This window comes from Apteryx mantelli, chromosome 2 (assembly GCF_036417845.1).
Source record: "Apteryx mantelli isolate bAptMan1 chromosome 2, bAptMan1.hap1, whole genome shotgun sequence".
Lineage (NCBI taxonomy): Eukaryota > Metazoa > Chordata > Aves > Apterygiformes > Apterygidae > Apteryx > Apteryx mantelli.
The window spans coordinates 172,625,708-172,642,345 of record NC_089979.1 but is presented as its reverse complement, the minus strand read 5'-3'; the positions used below and the strand labels follow the sequence as shown (position 1 = coordinate 172,642,345).

General features: G+C 73.0%; 1 protein-coding gene across 1 annotated transcript in view; it reads right to left on the bottom strand.

Moving 5' to 3' along the window:
- LOC136991357 (SCO-spondin-like) overlaps positions 1–13,338 on the bottom strand; it is a 47,653-nt gene extending 34,315 nt beyond the window's left edge. The window contains exons 1-33 of the mRNA XM_067292237.1: positions 12,992–13,338; positions 12,798–12,880; positions 12,552–12,725; positions 12,277–12,500; positions 12,047–12,149; positions 11,708–11,866; positions 11,470–11,555; positions 11,252–11,380; positions 11,003–11,165; positions 9,445–9,685; positions 9,037–9,175; positions 8,748–8,874; positions 8,083–8,255; positions 7,643–7,864; positions 7,341–7,506; positions 7,010–7,262; positions 6,110–6,290; positions 5,882–5,976; positions 5,497–5,753; positions 5,267–5,401; positions 4,917–5,119; positions 4,647–4,774; positions 4,431–4,540; positions 4,124–4,273; positions 3,578–3,671; positions 2,957–3,357; positions 2,480–2,710; positions 2,210–2,392; positions 1,735–1,971; positions 1,440–1,562; positions 1,248–1,339; positions 850–1,087; positions 14–166 (exon numbers count right to left, since the gene is read on the bottom strand). Of these exons, the coding sequence (XP_067148338.1) occupies positions 14–166; positions 850–1,087; positions 1,248–1,339; positions 1,440–1,562; positions 1,735–1,971; positions 2,210–2,392; positions 2,480–2,710; positions 2,957–3,357; positions 3,578–3,671; positions 4,124–4,273; positions 4,431–4,540; positions 4,647–4,774; positions 4,917–5,119; positions 5,267–5,401; positions 5,497–5,753; positions 5,882–5,976; positions 6,110–6,290; positions 7,010–7,262; positions 7,341–7,506; positions 7,643–7,864; positions 8,083–8,255; positions 8,748–8,874; positions 9,037–9,175; positions 9,445–9,685; positions 11,003–11,165; positions 11,252–11,380; positions 11,470–11,555; positions 11,708–11,866; positions 12,047–12,149; positions 12,277–12,500; positions 12,552–12,725; positions 12,798–12,880; positions 12,992–13,338 (5,800 nt within the window). The remainder of the gene's footprint in view (positions 1–13; positions 167–849; positions 1,088–1,247; positions 1,340–1,439; positions 1,563–1,734; positions 1,972–2,209; positions 2,393–2,479; positions 2,711–2,956; positions 3,358–3,577; positions 3,672–4,123; positions 4,274–4,430; positions 4,541–4,646; positions 4,775–4,916; positions 5,120–5,266; positions 5,402–5,496; positions 5,754–5,881; positions 5,977–6,109; positions 6,291–7,009; positions 7,263–7,340; positions 7,507–7,642; positions 7,865–8,082; positions 8,256–8,747; positions 8,875–9,036; positions 9,176–9,444; positions 9,686–11,002; positions 11,166–11,251; positions 11,381–11,469; positions 11,556–11,707; positions 11,867–12,046; positions 12,150–12,276; positions 12,501–12,551; positions 12,726–12,797; positions 12,881–12,991) is intronic.
- Between the last annotated feature and the right edge of the window lie 3,300 nt (positions 13,339–16,638).

Here is a 16,638-nt window from a genome sequence, read left to right as displayed (position 1 = left end):
CCGCAGGGCTCACCGAGCTCCAGGGTGGCGGGGGACGCGCCGGGCAGCTCGGCGCAGTGGCGGCCCCCGTTCCGGGGTGGCACGCAGCCCCGGCGCCGCACCACCACGCCGCGGCAGTCCGCCGTGCAGTTCGACCACGTCGCCCATTCGCTCCAGGCGCCGTCCACTGCGGGGACCGGGGAGAGCCACGACGGCTGGCAGCCCCCGCGGCACCGGGGCGCCCAGACCGGCCGGGGGGGACCCCCGATCCTTCCCCTGGCAGCCTGGGATGTGGGGACCCCCCTGATTCCCCCTGGCAGCCCGGGATGTGGGGACCCCCCCAATGCCCCCAGGCAGCCCGGGATATGGGGACCCTCCCAATGTCCCCTGGCAGCCCAGGATGTGGGGACCCCCCTGATCCTTCCCCTGGCAGCCTGGGATGTGGGGACCCCCCCAATGCCCCCAGGCAGCCCGGGATGTGGGGACCCCCCTGATCCCCCCAGGCAGCTCTGGCTATGGGGACCCCCCCCAACGCCCCCAGGCAGCCCTGGCAGTGGGGACCCCCCCGATCCCCCCAGGCAGCCCTGGATGTGGGGATCCCCCAATCCTCCCCCAGGCAGCCCAGGATGTGGGGATCCCCCCAATCCCCCCAGGCAGCCCAGGATGTGGGGATCCCCCAATCCTCCCCCAGGCAGCCCTGGATGTGGGGACCCCCCCGATCCCCCCAGGCAGCCCTGGATGTGGGGATCCCCCAATCCTCCCCTATGCAGTCCAGGCTGTGGGGACCCCCCGATCCTGCCCCCAGGCAGCCCGGGCCGTGGGGCCCCCCCCGCACCCCAGCCGCAGCCCGTGCGCCGCGCGCCGGCTCACCGGGGCAGGCCACGCTGAAGCACTGGCGCGCCTGGGTGCCCTCGCCGCGGCAGTGGTGCAGCACGCCGGGGGCGCGCCGGGTGCAGCCTCGCACGCGCACCTGCAGCCCGGGCCCGCAGCTGCGGCTGCAGGCGCTCCAGGGCGCCCAGGGGCTCCAGAGCCCGCAGTCGCGCTCGTCCGAGGGCAGCCAGCCCCAGGCCGCGCTGCCGTCGGCGCAGTCCGCCAGCCCGTTGCACACCTGCGGGGTGTCGGGGCAACGTGAGACCCCCCGGGGAGGGGACAGCAGCGATGACAGCGGGGCTGATGCAGCGGGGAGACCCGTCCCTGCGCGGGGCAGGGAGCCCGGGCATCGCGTCCCGCGTCCCCACGGCGCTCCCCCCCCCCAACGCTGCCCTTACCTGCTTGAAGGCGATGCACTTGCCCTCGCCGCACGCGTACTCGGCGCAGGGGCCGGCTGTGCGGTTGCTCTCGCCTGCGGGGACGTGGCCCTCTGCAAAGGGACAAGAGGGTGGCCGCGAGCCAGCAGTGCCCTGCACCCCTCCACCGCCCCGCGGCGATGCATCCCGCCACCTTTCCGGGGAGCCCCTTACCGCAGGCCAGCTCGTCCTCGCCCTGGGGACAGTCCAGGGCGCCGTCGCACACCCTGGACACGTTCACGCACAGGCGGTTGTTGCACACGAAGTGTCCCGGGCACGGCGGGATCTGCGTGGAGCCTGCGCGAGGGACAAAGTCAGGGCGCGCCGCGGGGTGCAAAGGGGAGATGCCTCCGCTCCGGGGAGGTGCAATCCCAGCGGGGAGCCGATCCCGGGGCTCTGCACCACCCCGACCCTCCCGGAGGGTCCCACGCTCCGGAGAGCATCCCGGCGGGACGGGGCCGCGTCTCACCGCAGTTGTCGGCGCTCTCGTCTGACAGGTCGGGGCAGTGGGGGACGCCGTCGCAGAGGTGGCCGTAGGGGATGCACTCGGCGCCGAGGGCGCAGGGGAACTGCTCCAGCCCGCAGGTGCGGTTGCAGTCCAGCTCGTCGCTGCCGTCGGGGCAGTCGGCCTCGCTGTCGCAGACCCAGCCCCGCGGCTTGCACCCCCCGCTCCGGCAGGGGAACTCGTAGCGCCCGCACGGCGGGGCTGGGGGCAGAGCGGAGACGCTGCACGGCTGCGCACGGCAAAGACCCCACGCGCAGCGCAGCGCAGCGCGACGCCACCCCGCGCCGCGGGACCCACCAGCGCCCCTGCCTGCTCCAGCCCGGCCACGAGCAGGGCGCTCCCGGCAAGCCCCCGTGTCCCCACGCCAGGGATGCAGCGCGGCGCCGGGGCAGAGCGTGCACGCAGGTCCGGGGCGCCCCACGGCGCCGTGGTTCCTCACCTGCCGTGCGGTTTGCAGGTGCCACAGCAGCACCCGGCACGGCGGTGGGTCTGGCTGCCGCACACCACTCCGGGCTCTCGTCCGAGCCGTCCCTGCAGTCCCGGGCGCCGTCGCACACCGTGGCGCTGCCGATGCACGAGCCGTCGGGGCAGGGGAGCTGCCCCGGGGCGCAGGTGACCCGGCCTGCGGGGAGGCAGCAGGCTGCAGAGCGGGGGGGGGACCGGAGCGGTGCCCCCGGCCGGCACGCGGCCCCACGGCGCGCGGCCCCACCTGGGCAGAAGGCCTCGTCGGCGCCCGCGGCGCAGTCGTCCTTGCCGTCGCACACGGCGGCCGGCGGCAGGCAGGCGTCCTCGGGGCACTGGAAGTGGCCGCCCGGGCACACGCACTCCCGCTCGTCGCTGAAGTCGCCGCAGTCGTCGCGCCCGTCGCAGCGGAGCAGGTAGGGCACGCAGCGCCCCGCCGCGCAGCGGTACTCGCCGGCCCCGCAGCTCGGGCTGCAGCCTGCGGGCACGGGGGGGACGGGCTCAGAGCCCGCGCCGTGGGGCAGAGCCTGCCTGCACCCCGCTGAGCTGCATGGGGACCCAGCCCCGCTCGGAAACACCCCCGGACTGTCCCCTCTCCGGGAATATTGGAGCTTGGGACCCCCCGGAGCAGCCCCCGTGCATCGGCACCGGCCGCCCAAGGGTCCCGCAGGAAGACCAGCGGTGCACGGCGCAGGGGAGCGGCGCGAGTCCCGGGGCCACTCGCCTGCCTCGTCGGAGTCGTCGGCGAAGCCGCAGTCCAGCTCCCCGTCGCAGACGTGCTCCCGGGGGATGCAGCGCCCGCCGGCGCAGCGAAACTCCTCTGGGGCGCAGGCGGGCGCGGGGCAGCCGCCCTCGTCCGAGCCGTCGAGGCAGTCGGCCGCGCCGTCGCAGCGGGCGCCCCAGGGCACGCACTGCCCGCTGGCGCAGAGGTACTGGTGCGGGGCGCAGCGCGGGGCGCAGAACTCGTCCGAGCCGTCGCCGCAGTCGTCCTCGTTGTCGCAGACCCAGGCGCTGGGCACGCAGCGCCCGCTCGCCCGGCAGGCGAACTCCGCCTCGGCGCAGCGGGGCTCCGACACGCAGGGCTCCGCCGCGGAGCCGCACTGCCACAGCCCGGCCTCGCAGGTGCTGCGGGCACGGCGCCGGCTCAGCCCGACGGCCCTGCCCTGCGTCGCGGGGCCGTGCCGGCACCCTGCACCTGCCCCACACCCCCTAGCCCGGGGGGGCAGAGCATGCTGGCTGCAGTGCCGGGGATGCAGAAGAGCCCGCCCGGCTCGGTGCATGCCCACGCCGGGCTGCGGGGATGCACGGAGCGGGCACGGACGGGGCGCGTCTTGCCCGGACTCACCAGTTCTTGCAGTCCTGCTGCAGCACGGCCCCGGAGGGGAAGGAGGTGCCCTCCCAGTAGCAGGGGCACTCGGAGGGGTCGATGCAGCCGTCCTCTGCCGGGCAGGGAGGGAAGGACGGATCAGCCGCCGGGATGCCCACGGATGCTCCCGCCCGCCCCACGGCCCGAGTTGGGCTGCGGAGCCTGAGCTGCATCCCTTGCCCGGGGCAGCAGGGACGTTTGCTGGGAGAGGGGACACCGAGGCAAGAGAAACCGGGTGCAAACACAGCGTGAGGAGGAGCCGGCCCTAGGCAGGGGACGGCAGAGGTGGCTCTGGCGGGGCGGGGGGGCCGCGTTAACGCGCAGCAGCAGCGCAACATCGGTGCAAAAACAGCCAACATCCCCCAGGGCAGAGCATATAGGACGTGGCAAGAAACTATCTTCCCCGCGCGGAGGAAGTCCAGCGGAAAGGCTGGCTCTGGTTTGGCCCCGTAGGGACGAACGGGAGAGTGCAGAGGGAAAGGGAGGGATGCTCCGGAGCCGCGCCGCGCTCGCCCCACGCCTCACCGTGCAGCACCTTCCCGTCGGGGCAGAAGCAGCCCTCCAGGCAGGACGCGGTCTCGCAGCGCTCAGGCGGCTCCAGGCCGAAGTTCTTGCAGGTCTGGGGGCAGGCGGGGCCGCAGGCGACGTACTCCAGCCCGCGGTCGCACTGCAGGGCTGCGGGAGGCACCGGCGGGGTGCTGGGGGGGGGACGGGGACGACGATCCTGCCTCTCCGGGATCCCCCGTCGCTGGATGCTCGGGGCACAACCCAGCCCGGCCCCCCCCCCCCCCACCGGGGGTCTGCCCCACACGGGCGCGGGACGGGCACTCACGGCACAGGTCCTGGCTCCTCCAGCGGACGTGGATGCCGCGCTGGCCGCACTCCTCCGCGTAGGCGGCGATGGCCGTGCAGAGACACTCGCAGTCGCCGCCGGAGTCGCATCTGTATGTGGGGGGGGGGGGGTGTCGAGGCCACGGCGGGTCAGAGCACCCGGGGTGCAGGCAGGAGGGACCCCGTGTGTCCCCCCCCCGTCCCCCGCGGCACCTACCCGCAGGCGTCGAAGACGCACCAGTCGTAGAACCGCCGGCTGGGCACCGCGTCGTGGCAGGGCGCGAAGAGGCGCTGCGTGAGCACGCTGCAGCGCTTGCGGGCCCAGGGCACGCGGTGCGGGTTCTCCTGGGGGTCCGGGCACCGACGTCGGGATGCCGGTCCGGGGGCGGCGAGCACAGCGCCAGCATCGCACTCCCGGCGCCGCGCCGCCGGCCCCACCACGACCCCCGCGCCGCCGCCCCCCCCTTCCCCGCATCCCCACGCCTACAGTGCAGGGATGCTCGGCGTCCTCGCCGTCGACCTCGGGGCAGAGCAGGCTGACGCGCCAGGAGTTGCCGAAGAGGTCGGCGGTGGGCTCCACGACGCCCTGCCGGCTGGCGAAGTCGTTCTCGGCGTCGCGGTCGAAGTTGCCGCAGAGCCCGGCCACGCGGCCCCGGTGCTGCGGGTCCAGCTTCACGTACACCCGGGTGCCTGCGGCAGGAGCGAGCGCTCGGGCGCATTCCCCCAGACCCGCCGGCGTTCCGTTCCGCCGGGCACCCGGCATCGCCCCGGGATGCTCGGAGCGGTCCCGGTTGGGGGGGGACACCCTCGCCCCTGTGTTGGCTCAGCGGGGCTCACCTCCATCCCAGAGCACCGTGAGCCCCAGGCGGGACAGGAGGACGAGGAAGAGGCCGGCGCGCTCCAGCGTCAGCCCGTTCCCGCTGTAGACCTTGGGGGGCCGCACGGGGACCCCGTTCACCGTCACGTCCCTCCCTGCGAGGGCAGGGCCGGCATTGAGGACCGCGGGGAGGGCGAAGGGGCCGGCGCCCCCCCCCCAAAAAAACCTCTCCGCCGGCGCGTGCCCTCACCTCGCAGCATGTGCACCACGGTGTTGCCCAGCACCACCACCACCGACTTGGTGCAGGTGACGCCGCCGGTGCCGCAGGGCACGTTCTCGGCGGTGACGGTGAAGAGGCCGCCGGCCTCGCGCGCCAGCACGTACTCGCAGTCCCCCAGGAAGGAGAAGGCTCTGCCGTCGAAGGTGATGTAGTGCGGGTCGCCCGTCGCCACGCAGGTCCCCGCGCACTGCCGGCTGCTGCACTGCCAGCGCTGCCGGCGGCACACGCTGCGGCGGGGTGGGGGGGGACACGGAGCTGAGCACCCACGTGGCCGTTGCACCTCAGGGCACCCCACGCCGGTGCATGGGCACCCTGCAGCCAGCAGGCTGTTGGCAGGGGGGGCGCAGGGTCTCACCAGGTGTTGCACTCCCTGACGATGGTGTCGTTGGGCTGGTACAGCCGCCCGTTGTGGTGGCAGGGACACTGCTCCGGGGACACGCAGTGCTCGTCCTGCAAGAGCCTGGCGTGAGCACGGTGGGGGGGGGTGGGGGGGCCAGCGCACGGCGGGGTGCGGGAACCCACGCTGGGAACCTTCCCGCACCCCGCTGCTGCCCCGGAGCAGAGCCGGGATCGGGGCGCTCACCAGGAAGACGGTGCCGGGGGGGCAGACGCAGCCGTCGGAGAGCCCCGCGCACGTCCCGTTGGGCTCGGCGCCGTCGCAGGTGCGCAGGCAGGAGCCGACGGCGTAGACCAGCTCGCCGGGGCACAGGGCGGCCGCGGCGCAGGGGGAAGCGGTGCAGTTCCAGGCGCCGGCCGTGCAGACGCTGCGAGACGGCCCGGCGAGGGGACGGGCTGAGCACGGCGCCCGCAGCCCGTCCCCCCGTCCCCACCCCGAAAAGCGGCGCGGGGGCGACAGCGAGCCCCCGCTGCGCTCCCCGCCGCCTTGGTGCCGCGGCATCCCCAGCAGCCGAGATGACACCAACCCCCCCCCCATCCCATCCCATCCCGAGCGCGGGCGGCCGCCCCGGGCCGGGCTCTGCCCCGCTGCGGGGACGCTGCGCCAGGCGGGTTCGCGCCGGGGGTCTTCGGCGGCGGGCGCCGGCGCCTCGTGGTCGAGACATTCAATGAAATCCACCTATCCTGCGGCGCCGTCGCAAACAGGCCATAGGGTGATTTCATCAGACGTCTCCTACCACCACCTTGTCGCCCCCTGCGATGGCAGTGCCGGTGCGCGGGGCAGCGTGCACGCTGCCGGTGCCCCCGTCCCCCCCCCACGCGTGTCCCCCATCCGTGTGCTGCGGCGCCCGGCTCTCCACGCTGGCACCCCGCAAAGGGCACGGATCATCCCGGCTTATCTCCACCTGTCCCGATCCCTTGGCCACGGAGCGGCATCTCATGCCCCATCCTGCCGCATCCCCACTGCCGGCTCCGGGGCACGTGTCCTCAGGACTGTCCCTGCAGTCCCCCCCAGCCTAGATTGGCACACAGCCCCGGCGGGGGGGACACGCCATCCCCCCGCGCCCCGCCGAGCCGGGATACGCACCAGGTGTTGCAGCCCTTGCGGATCGTGCTGCCCGGCACGTAGGTCCCGTCGCCGTGCCGGCAGGTGCACGTTCCCGGCGGGACGCACTGCCCGCCGTCATCCAGCACCAGCCCCCGGGGGCAGTTGCAGCCGGGGACGCAGACGCCCTCGAGGTCCGGGCAGGAGCCGGCGCCGTCCAGCCGCAGGTCGGCGCAGGTCCGGCCGCAGGGGCGGCCGCACTCCAGGTACTCCTGCCCGCCGCCGCACCGCACGCCTGCGGGGACGCCGGCGCCGTGAGCCCCGTCCCGCCCCGCGTCCCGCGCCCCGTCCCGTCCCGCGGGGGCTCACGCACCGCAGAGGGTCTGGTTCCTCCAGGACAGGGCTGCGCCCTCCTGGGCGCACTGCCGGGCGTAGGCGGCCAGCGAGGGGCACAGGCAGCTCCGGCCGGCGGGGCAGGCGCAGGCGTCGTACAGGCACAGCTGGTAGAAGGGCTCCCGCTCCACCAGGTGGTGGCAGGGCTGGGGCACCGCGGGGCACGTCAGACCCCCCCCCCTCCAGGTGCACCGGTGCAGGCACCGAGCACAGACCCCTCCCCGGGATGCCCCGACGCCCATCCCCGGGGCGTCCGGTCGCCCCCCCCCCGGGGCGCCGCACCTGGAAGGCCGAGCCGTGCAGGATGGCGCAGGCGTCCTCGGCGAAGTCGCGCCGCTGCGCGTAGGTGCCGCAGGGGTCGAAGGGGAAGGGGCTGAGCACGGGGCAGTCGCCGGACGCCCGGTACTTGTTGGCGAAGGCGGAGACGCTGGCCTCCACGTCGCCCGCCGGCGTGGCGAACTCGTCCTGCTGGTCCCAGTTGTAGGTGCCGCAGAGCCCTCGAACCTGCGGCCGCGGGGAGGGCGGTGAGGCCGGGGCACCGCGCGGCACCGGGCGCCCGGGAGAAGGCCGGGTACCCGCGGGAGCTGGGGTGCAGCCCAACGCTCGCCACCGAGAGCATCCTCTGCAGCGCGGCGTGGCACGGCACAGCCGCCACCTGTGCGGGGCCGGGGACACCGGGGACGGAGGCAGAGCCGGGGCAGCGTGGCCGGAGCCGGGCTCACCTTGTTGGCATAGCCGGGCTGCAGGGTGATGTACGCCGTGGGGGTCTCCAGCCCCCAGAGCACGTGGGCCCCGAAGGCCTGGAGCAGCACGAAGGAGGAGGAGGCGCGGCGGATGGTCAGGTCGGCGTTGGCGAAGGGCAGCGCCACCGCCTTCCCGTTCACCGTCACGTCGCCTGTGGCAGGGAGAGCAGGGGGGAGACGTGAGGGGCGCAGGAGCCAGCCGCTCCGTGGGGGCAGCACGGAGTCCCTCGGGTTGCACGGGGCCGGCATGCACCGTCCCGACCGCAGCACAGAGACCCCCGGGTTGCACGGGGCCGGCGTGCACCGTCCCGACCGCAGCACGGAGACCCCCAGGGTTGCACAGGGCCAGCGTGCACTGTCTCGACCACAGCACGGTGACCCCCAGGGTTGCACGGGGCCAGCGTGCACTGTCCCAACCGCAGCACGGAGACCCCCAGGGTTGCACAGGGCCAGCGTGCACTGTCTCGACCACAGCACGGTGACCCCCAGGGTTGCACGGGGCCAGCGTGCACTGTCCCAACCGCAGCACGGAGACCCCCAGGTTGCACAGGGCCGGCATGCACTGTCCCAACCACAGCGGGTGCAAGCCATGGCCACAGCCAGGATCCCCACCGGACACCCCGTGCCCCATCCCTGGGAAGCACCTGCGCCACGGAGCCGCGCGGAGGTCTTGTGCACGGTGACGGAGAGGGCGCGGAGGCAGCTCAGGGGCCCGTGGCTGCTGCAGGCTTCGTGCTCGGCCGTGATCAGCAGCTTCCCGTCGACGAAGTCCTGCAAGGCAGAGCCCACGCTGAGCCGGCGAGCGCGGCAACAGCCCCGCTCGGGGCAGCTCGCACCCACCGGCCTCGTCCCGCGGGCGGGACGGCCGCTGCAGCACCGTGCACGGGTTATCGGAGGCCCCGGGGGCTGCAGAGGCTGCGCGCGGCCCCTCACCTGCACCAGCGTGTACTCGCAGGCGCCCAGCAGGGAGAAGCGCTTGCGGTCGAAGGTGACGTAGTGCAGGTCGCCGAGCACGGCGCACTCCGCCGAGCACCGGTCCCGCGTGCAGAGCCAGCGGCCCCCCCGGCACGTGCTGCGGGGACGGCGCGGGAAGGAGGGAAGCCGGGCGCCCCGGGGGACACCGCGGCCCCCCGGCTCCTCCCGTTGCACCGGACACGGCGGTGCCAGGTCCCCCGCCGCCCACCCCAGCCCAAACGCTGCCCCGGAGCAGCGCCAACGGGTGTTTGCTGCACAGTCTTTAGTGCAGGAGTTTTTCCCAGGTGACAGGAGCGGCGTGGAGCCGAGGAGCAGCCCGGTGCCCCGGCACAGGGCCGGTGCCTCCGGCCGCCCCGCAGCGCTCACCACTGGTTGCAGCTCTGGCGGATGCTCTGCCCCGGAGCGTACTTCTGGCGGCGGTGGTGGCAGGGGCAGGCGCTCTCGGGGACGCAGGCCCCGCCGTCCAGGTAGAGCCCCGGGGCGCACTCGCAGCCGCTGGCGCAGTCGTCGCGGCAGTGGCCCTCCTCGGCCGTGCCCACGGCCGCGCAGCTCGCCGGGCACGAGGACACGCAGTCCGAGTAGCGCTTCCCGGGGCCGCACTGCTTCTCTGCGGAGCGCCGTGGGCCGGGGCTCAGCACGGAGGGGGCCGCGCGTCCGAGCTGCCCGGCCGCGCATCCGCTCCGTGGCCCTGCCTTTGGGCTAAGCTGCGAGGGAGCAGGCTGCACGGCCCTGCCCCGGGGGCGCGGGTGCAGGGAGTGTCGGCACGGGCACACGAGCGGTGGGGGCACGCCTGCGGAGGGGTGCGCATGCGCAAGCGCTCGGGGTGGGCATGCATACGCTTGGGGTGCACGCACAAGCGGCCAGAGGGTGCACGCGTGAGGTTGGGGTGCATGTGCAAGCAACAAGGGGGTGCATGCGCAAGTGGTGCAGGTGTGCATGCACAAGGTTGGGGTGCACGTGCAAGCAACGAGGGGGTGCACGTGCAAGTGGTGGAGGTGTGCATGCACAAGGTTGGGGTGCACGTGCAAGCAACCACGGGGTGCACGTGCAAGTGGTGGAGGTGTGCATGCACAAGGTTGGGGTGCAGGTGCAAGCAACGAGGGGGTGCACGTGCAAGTGGTGGAAGTGTGCATGCACAAGGTTGGGGTGCAGGTGCAAGCAACGATGGGTCGCACGCGCAAGTGGTGGAGGTGTGCATGCACAAGGTTGGGGTGCACGTGCAAGCGACGAGGGGGTGCACACGCAAGTGGTGCAGGTGTGCATGCACAAGGTTGGGGTGCACGTGCAAGCAACGAGGGGGTGCACACGCAAGTGGTGCAGGTGTGCATGCACAAGGTTGGGGTGCACGTGCAAGCAATGAGGGGGCGCACGTGCAAGTGGTGGAGGTGTGCATGCGCAAGGTTGGGGTGCACGTGCAAGCAACGAGGGGGTGCACGTGCAAGTGGTGGAGGTGTGCATGCGCAAGGTTGGGGTGCAGGTGCAAGCAATGAGGGGGTGCACGTGCAAGTGGTGCAGGTGTGCATGCACAAGGTTGGGGTGCACGTGCAAGCAATGAGGGGGTGCACGCGCAAGTGGTGCAGGTGTGCATGCACAAGGTTGGGGTGCATGTGCAAGCAATGAGGGGGTGCACATGGAAGTGGTGGAGGCGTGCATGCACAAGGTTGGGGTGCACGTGCAAGCAACGAGGGGGTGCACGTGCAAGTGGTGGAGGTGTGCATGCACAAGGTTGGGGTGCAGGTGCAAGCGACGAGGGGGTGCACACGCAAGTGGTGGAGGTGTGCATGCACAAGGTTGGGGTGCAGGTGCAAGCAACGAGGGGGTGCACGCGCAAGCGCCACAGGCCCTGTCTGCAAAGCGAGGAGGGGTGGGAAGCAGGAGCAAGAGGGCAGCGTGCGCGGCGCTCACACCCGGCCCCGGTGCCTACCGCAGAAGCCCGGCGCCCGCCAGTCGATGTAGGTTTGGCGCTGGGCGCAGTCGCGGACGTAGCCGGCAAAGGTGTCGCAGACGGCAGCGGGCGGCGAGGGCCCCGCGCCGGCGTCCCGGCAGTACAGGTCCAGGCAGGCGTCGTAGAAGCCGCGGGGGTCGACCTGGGCCGGGGAGGCGCGGTGAGGGGCGGCGGGGCTGGTGCGCGCCCCGGTCCCGGTCCCGGCCCCGCGCGGGCGCCCGCGCTCACCTCGCCGTGGCACCGGCTGAAGGGGCCGGCGAGCAGCTTGCCGCACACGGCCTCCGCCGCCGGCCGCCGCGCACCGCCCTCCGCGGCCGCGCACCCGGAGCCGTCCTCCGCCGCGTCGCTGCACGCGAGCTGAAGCGGGCAGCGTCAGAGCCGGGCATCCCCGCGGGGCGTCCCCGTGGCCGGCTCTGCCCGCCCGCGTCCCCTCCTCGCCCCGGCACCTCCAAGCTGGCATCCGGGATCCTCCAGGAGTTCCCGAAGCTGGCGGCAAGCGCGGCCACGTCCCCTCCGAGCTGCTGGAAGTCGTCTGCAGGCAGAGGGAAAAGCTGGGGCCGGCCAGGGCGCCGCGGTCCCCGTCCTCCGCCTCTGCCCCCTGTCCCGCGCGTTGCACCCGCGGAGCGTGGGAACGGGGCGAGCGGGAGCGGGAACACCGCCGGCACGGGCAGGGTCTGGCGTTACCAGCAGGGTCGTCGTTGTAGGGGCCGCAGAGCCCCCGGGTGCCGCCGCGCAGCTCCGCGCTGACCGTCACGGACACGGTGTCGCGCCCGTCCGACTTGACCCGCACGCCCAGACCGCTCTCCACGGCCAGGAAGTCTCCCAGCCACCGGACGCTGATGCCTGTGGGAAGCGGGGAGCTCGGAGAGGCCCCGGACTTGCCCACGGAGACCCAGCTGGAGCCCCCTCCCCGCTTTTCCCAGGCTCGCTCCCTGCCCGAGCAGCTCCGCCGCGGCCCGGATTCACCGCACGGAGGGAGCATCGCCCCGGAAAACCGGCGCGGTGCCTCCGGCCGCCCCTCACCGTTGCGCAGGTGCGGTTCTCCCTCCGGCACCGTGGCCCCGTTGACGGAGACGTTGCGGCCCCGGACCTCCACGGCGTCCAGCCCGAAGGTCGCGCGCAGCGCCTGCGCGAGCGGGGCCGTGAGCGGGGCTTTCCCCGCGCGCCTCTCCCCTTCCCGCGCGCCTCCCTCCTCCCTCGCGGCTCCGTCCGCTTCCCGCCCCGCCGCCACCCCGGGATGGGGTTGCCGGTACCCGGGGGCTGCCGGCGGCGATGGACACGGCCCAGGTGTCGTCAGCGGCGGCAGCCAGGCTGTAGGCGCATCCGCCGGCGAAGCGGAAGTGCGTCCCGTCGAAGCTGCGGTAGCGGGAGCCGGCCCAGGCGAGGCAGGAGGCGAAGGGGCGCCGGGACCCGGCCGCAGGCGCCCGCAGCGCCGCGGGGGCGACCGGCCGCGACGGCGAAGCCGCCGGCGCGTCCCCTGCAGCGGGGCCGGGCAGGCGAGCGGTGCCGGCGGCATCCCCGGCGCCGCCGGCGAGGGGCAGGTGGGAGCAGGCGAAGCAGAGCGCCGGCGCCGAGGCGTTGCTCCAGCTGTGCCCCCAGGGGCGGCCGCAGCACTCGGCCAGGCTCATCGCCGACAGGTTGCGGCCGCCCGGAGCGTCCTGGCATTGCCACGCGGAGTAGCAGCGCCCCAGGAAGGCTGCGCCTGCGGGAGAGGGATGCGCCTCGCCTCCGCGCTGCCGATGCTGCACCGCCGCGCCGGCACCGCGGCCCCTACCTTGGGTGCAGCGGGGGCCGCTCCAGCCCGGGCAGCAGGCACGCACCGTGCGGTTCCGCAGCTCCGGCCGCGTCTCCGGGGGCCTGCGGAGCCAGGGCAGCGCCGGCGTCAGGGGCTGGCACGGAGGGGACGCCCGGTCCCCCCCCCCACCCCGGGGTCCCATCCCGCGCTGCCCGCCCTGCTGGGACGCTCACTTGTACAGGTAGCACATGGGGGCGGCGGAGCCGGGGCCCTGCCGCGTGCGCTCCCGGTCGATCCGCCATCCCGCCAGGCTGTACTGGTAGACGCTGGCGCAGGGCACCACCTCCTCGCGCCGGGGCGTCACCACCGCCTCCTCCGTCACCTGCTCCGTCCTCTCGCACCACCGCCTGCAACGGCGCCCGCTGAGGCGGGGGACCCGCTCCCGGCACCGGGATCTGCACCCAGCACCGGGACCTGCACCTGGCACCAGGATCTGCACCCAGCACCGGGACCTGTACCCAGCACTGGGATGGACCTGGCACTGGGACCCGCACCCGGCACCAGGACCTGGACTTGGCATTGGGATGGATCTGGCACTGGGACCCACACCTGGCACTGGGACCCACACCTTGGGACCAGGATCTGCACCTGGCACCAGGACCCGTACCCAGCACTGGGATGGACCTGGCACTGGGACCTGCACCCAGCACCGGGACCTGGACCTGGCACTGGAATGGACCTGGCACCGGGACCCGCACCCAGCACCGGGACCTGGACTTGGCATTGGGATGGATCTGGCACTGGGACCCACACCTGGCACTGGGACCCACACCTGGCACCAGGATCTGCACCAGGCACTAGGACCCGTACCCAGCACTGGGATGGACCTGGCACTGGGACCCGCACCCAGCACCGGGACCCGGACTTGGCATTGGGATGGATCTGGCACTGGGACCCACACCTGGCACTGGGATGGACCTGGCACTGGGACCCAGACTTGGCACCGAGACCCGGACATGGCACCGGGATGGACCTGGCACTGGGACCCGCACCTGGCACCAGGACCTACACCTGGCACTGGGACCCACACCTGGCACTGGGACCCACACCCGGCACCGGGATGGACCTGGCGCCAGGATCCACACCTGGCACCAGGACCCGCACCCGGCATGGGGATGGACCTGGCACCGGGACCCGCACCCGGCACCAGGATGGAGCTGGCACCGAGACCCCCACCCAGCAGTGGGACCCCCACCCAGCACTGGGATGGAGCTGGCACCGAGACCCACACCTGGCACCGGGACCCCCACCCAGCACCGGGATGGACCTGGCACCGGGACCCGCACCCGGCACCGGGATGGAGCTGGTGCACGGCTGGCAGCCGCGAGGGGCTGTTTGGGGACGGAGGGGACCTCACCCGTCAGCGGCTGCTGCCGCCAGGCAGAGCAGCAGCGAGGCCGGGATGCCGCTCCGTGCCCTGCCGGGGCCCCGGGGCCTCGCCGCTCCTGGCATTTCTGGCCGCCGCCGGCAGCCCGGCCCCGCAGGCACCTGCGGAAAGGAGGATGTGCCGGCAGAACGGATGCTGAGCAGCGGGGCCGCGCCACGTCCCGGAGCCCTGCTCCTTCCCGGATGGGGCGCGGGGACCAAGCGCGCCCCGTCCAGTCCGTGACGGTGCCCAGCATTGTCCCCGCTCCTGGGAGCCCCAGGGACGCGGCTCGGGAGAGACCCCCTTACCTGGGATCTCCTGCACCGGCTGCGTGTCCCAACACCCGCTGCCACCTCCCTCCTGCCCCCCGAGCGCGCCCGCGGCGGAGCTTTATATCCCGCCGGAGCAGCCGGCCCCGGAGCCATCTGAGGGGCCCTCGATTGGAGAATTCCCCTCCGGCTCCCAGCTGCCGCCGCCGGCATTCGCTGGGCCCGGCCGAGCGGGATCCCCCTCCGCTGCCCCGCCGGGGGGGGCCAGGACCGTCTCTAGGGCGAAGGCCCCGGCGCGCGGCGGAAGCTGCCCCAGCCTGACTCCTGCCTGGCGGGGCAGATCCTGCATCCTGCTTCTCCCGGCGGGAGCCGGGATTAGGGGCCGCGGCGTGCCGAGCCCCGCGAGGGGCAGCAAGGGGGCTGGCGGCACCGAGCGAAGCGGAGGCGAGACGTGCCGAAGCCGGGAACGGGGGGACACCCTGCACCCGGACCTCCTCCTGCAGCCGGGCTCCCACCGGGCACTGATGCCGGGTGCCCGTCTGGCTCCGGAGCCGGGGGGGCCCTTGGATGCGGGAAGGCCCCACGGACATCACCCGTCCCCACACCGAGGCAGGAATCCAGAAGTCCTGGCCCCATCCGGAGGCCGAGCCACCATGGGGGTCCCAGGTGTGGGGGGGGGAAGGAGGGACCCCCGGCGCCGCGGGAGCAGGCGCTCTTCCCCGCCTGCCTCCCCCCAGCAGGGATGCACCCGGCCCGGATCCGGCAGGGGCCGGTGCTCCCCCTCCGCCCGGCACAGACACGGATCTGCCTTCATCCCCGCATCCTGGTGGCGCTCATCCCGGCAAGGAATGCGGCGGCGGCCGGCGGGTGCTGCCCCGCGGCGGGCACTCCATGCCCGTGTCCCCCTGCCCGTGTCCCCGTGCCCATACCGTGTCCCTCCGTTCATGTCCTCATCGCCATGCCTGCGTCCCCACGTCCTCGTGTCCACGCTGCCATGCCCGCGTCCCTGTGGCCCTGTTCTGGTTTTGCCGTGTCTGTGTCCCCATGTCCACGTCCCTGAGCCGCCACATCCATGTCCCCACGTCTGCAAGCCTGCGTCTCTGTGTCCATGTCCCTGTCCCTGTGTCCCCGTGTTGCCATGTCTGTGTCCATTCTCCTCTGTTCTTGTCCCAGTTGCTGTGTCCATGTCCCCATCCCCATGCCCATGTCCCTGCACCCATATCCCCATGCCCATGTCTACAGCCCTGTGATCATCTCCCTGTTCCCATGACCATGCCCCTGTGCCTGTGATCATGGCCCCACGCCCATGTCCCCATGCTTGTCTCCCATCCCCATGCCTGTGTCCTCGTGTCCACATCCGTGTGCCCATCCCCGTGCCCATGTCCCCATTCCCGTCTCCCAGTCCCCATGCCTGTGTCTCTATCGGTGTCACCCCATCCCCAGGCCTACGTCCATGTCCCTGTACCCATCTCATGTCCATGTCTACATCCCCCTGCCTTTTGCCCCATGCCGGTGCCCACATCCCCATGCTCATGTCCATGTCCCTGCACCCATCTCCTCATGTCCACATCCACATTCCCATGCACACGTCCCCTTCCTGATGCCCATGTCCCCATGCCCATGCCCACATCCTGATATCCATGTCCCTGTGCCCATCCCATGTCCATGTTCACGTCTGTGTGCCCACATCCCCATCACAGTGCCCACATCCTCATGCCTGGTGCCCCATCCTGGTGCCTACATCCCCATGACCATGACCGTGTCCCTGTGCCCATCTTCTCATGTCCATGCCTGCACCCGTGTGCCCACATTCCCATGCCCATGTCCATGTCCCTGTGACCACATTGCCATCCCAGTGCCCCCATCCCCATCCGGGTGCCCACGTCCTGGTGCTCATGTCCCTGTGCCCACATCCCCATCCCAGTACCTGTGTCCTGGTGCCTGTGTCTCTGTATCCGCATCTCCGTGCCCACATCCTCCTGCCAGTGTCCGCGTCCCCGTGCCCGTGTCACTGTGCCCACACCCCTATCTGGGTGCCCATACCCCAGTACCCATGTCCCCATGTCCCTGTCCCCATCCCCATGCCTGAGTGCCCCTGCCTGTGTCCCCTGCCCACACCCCCATCCCAGTGCCCACATCCTGGTGCCCACGTCCCCATCCCTGTGCCCACGTCCCCGTGCCCACA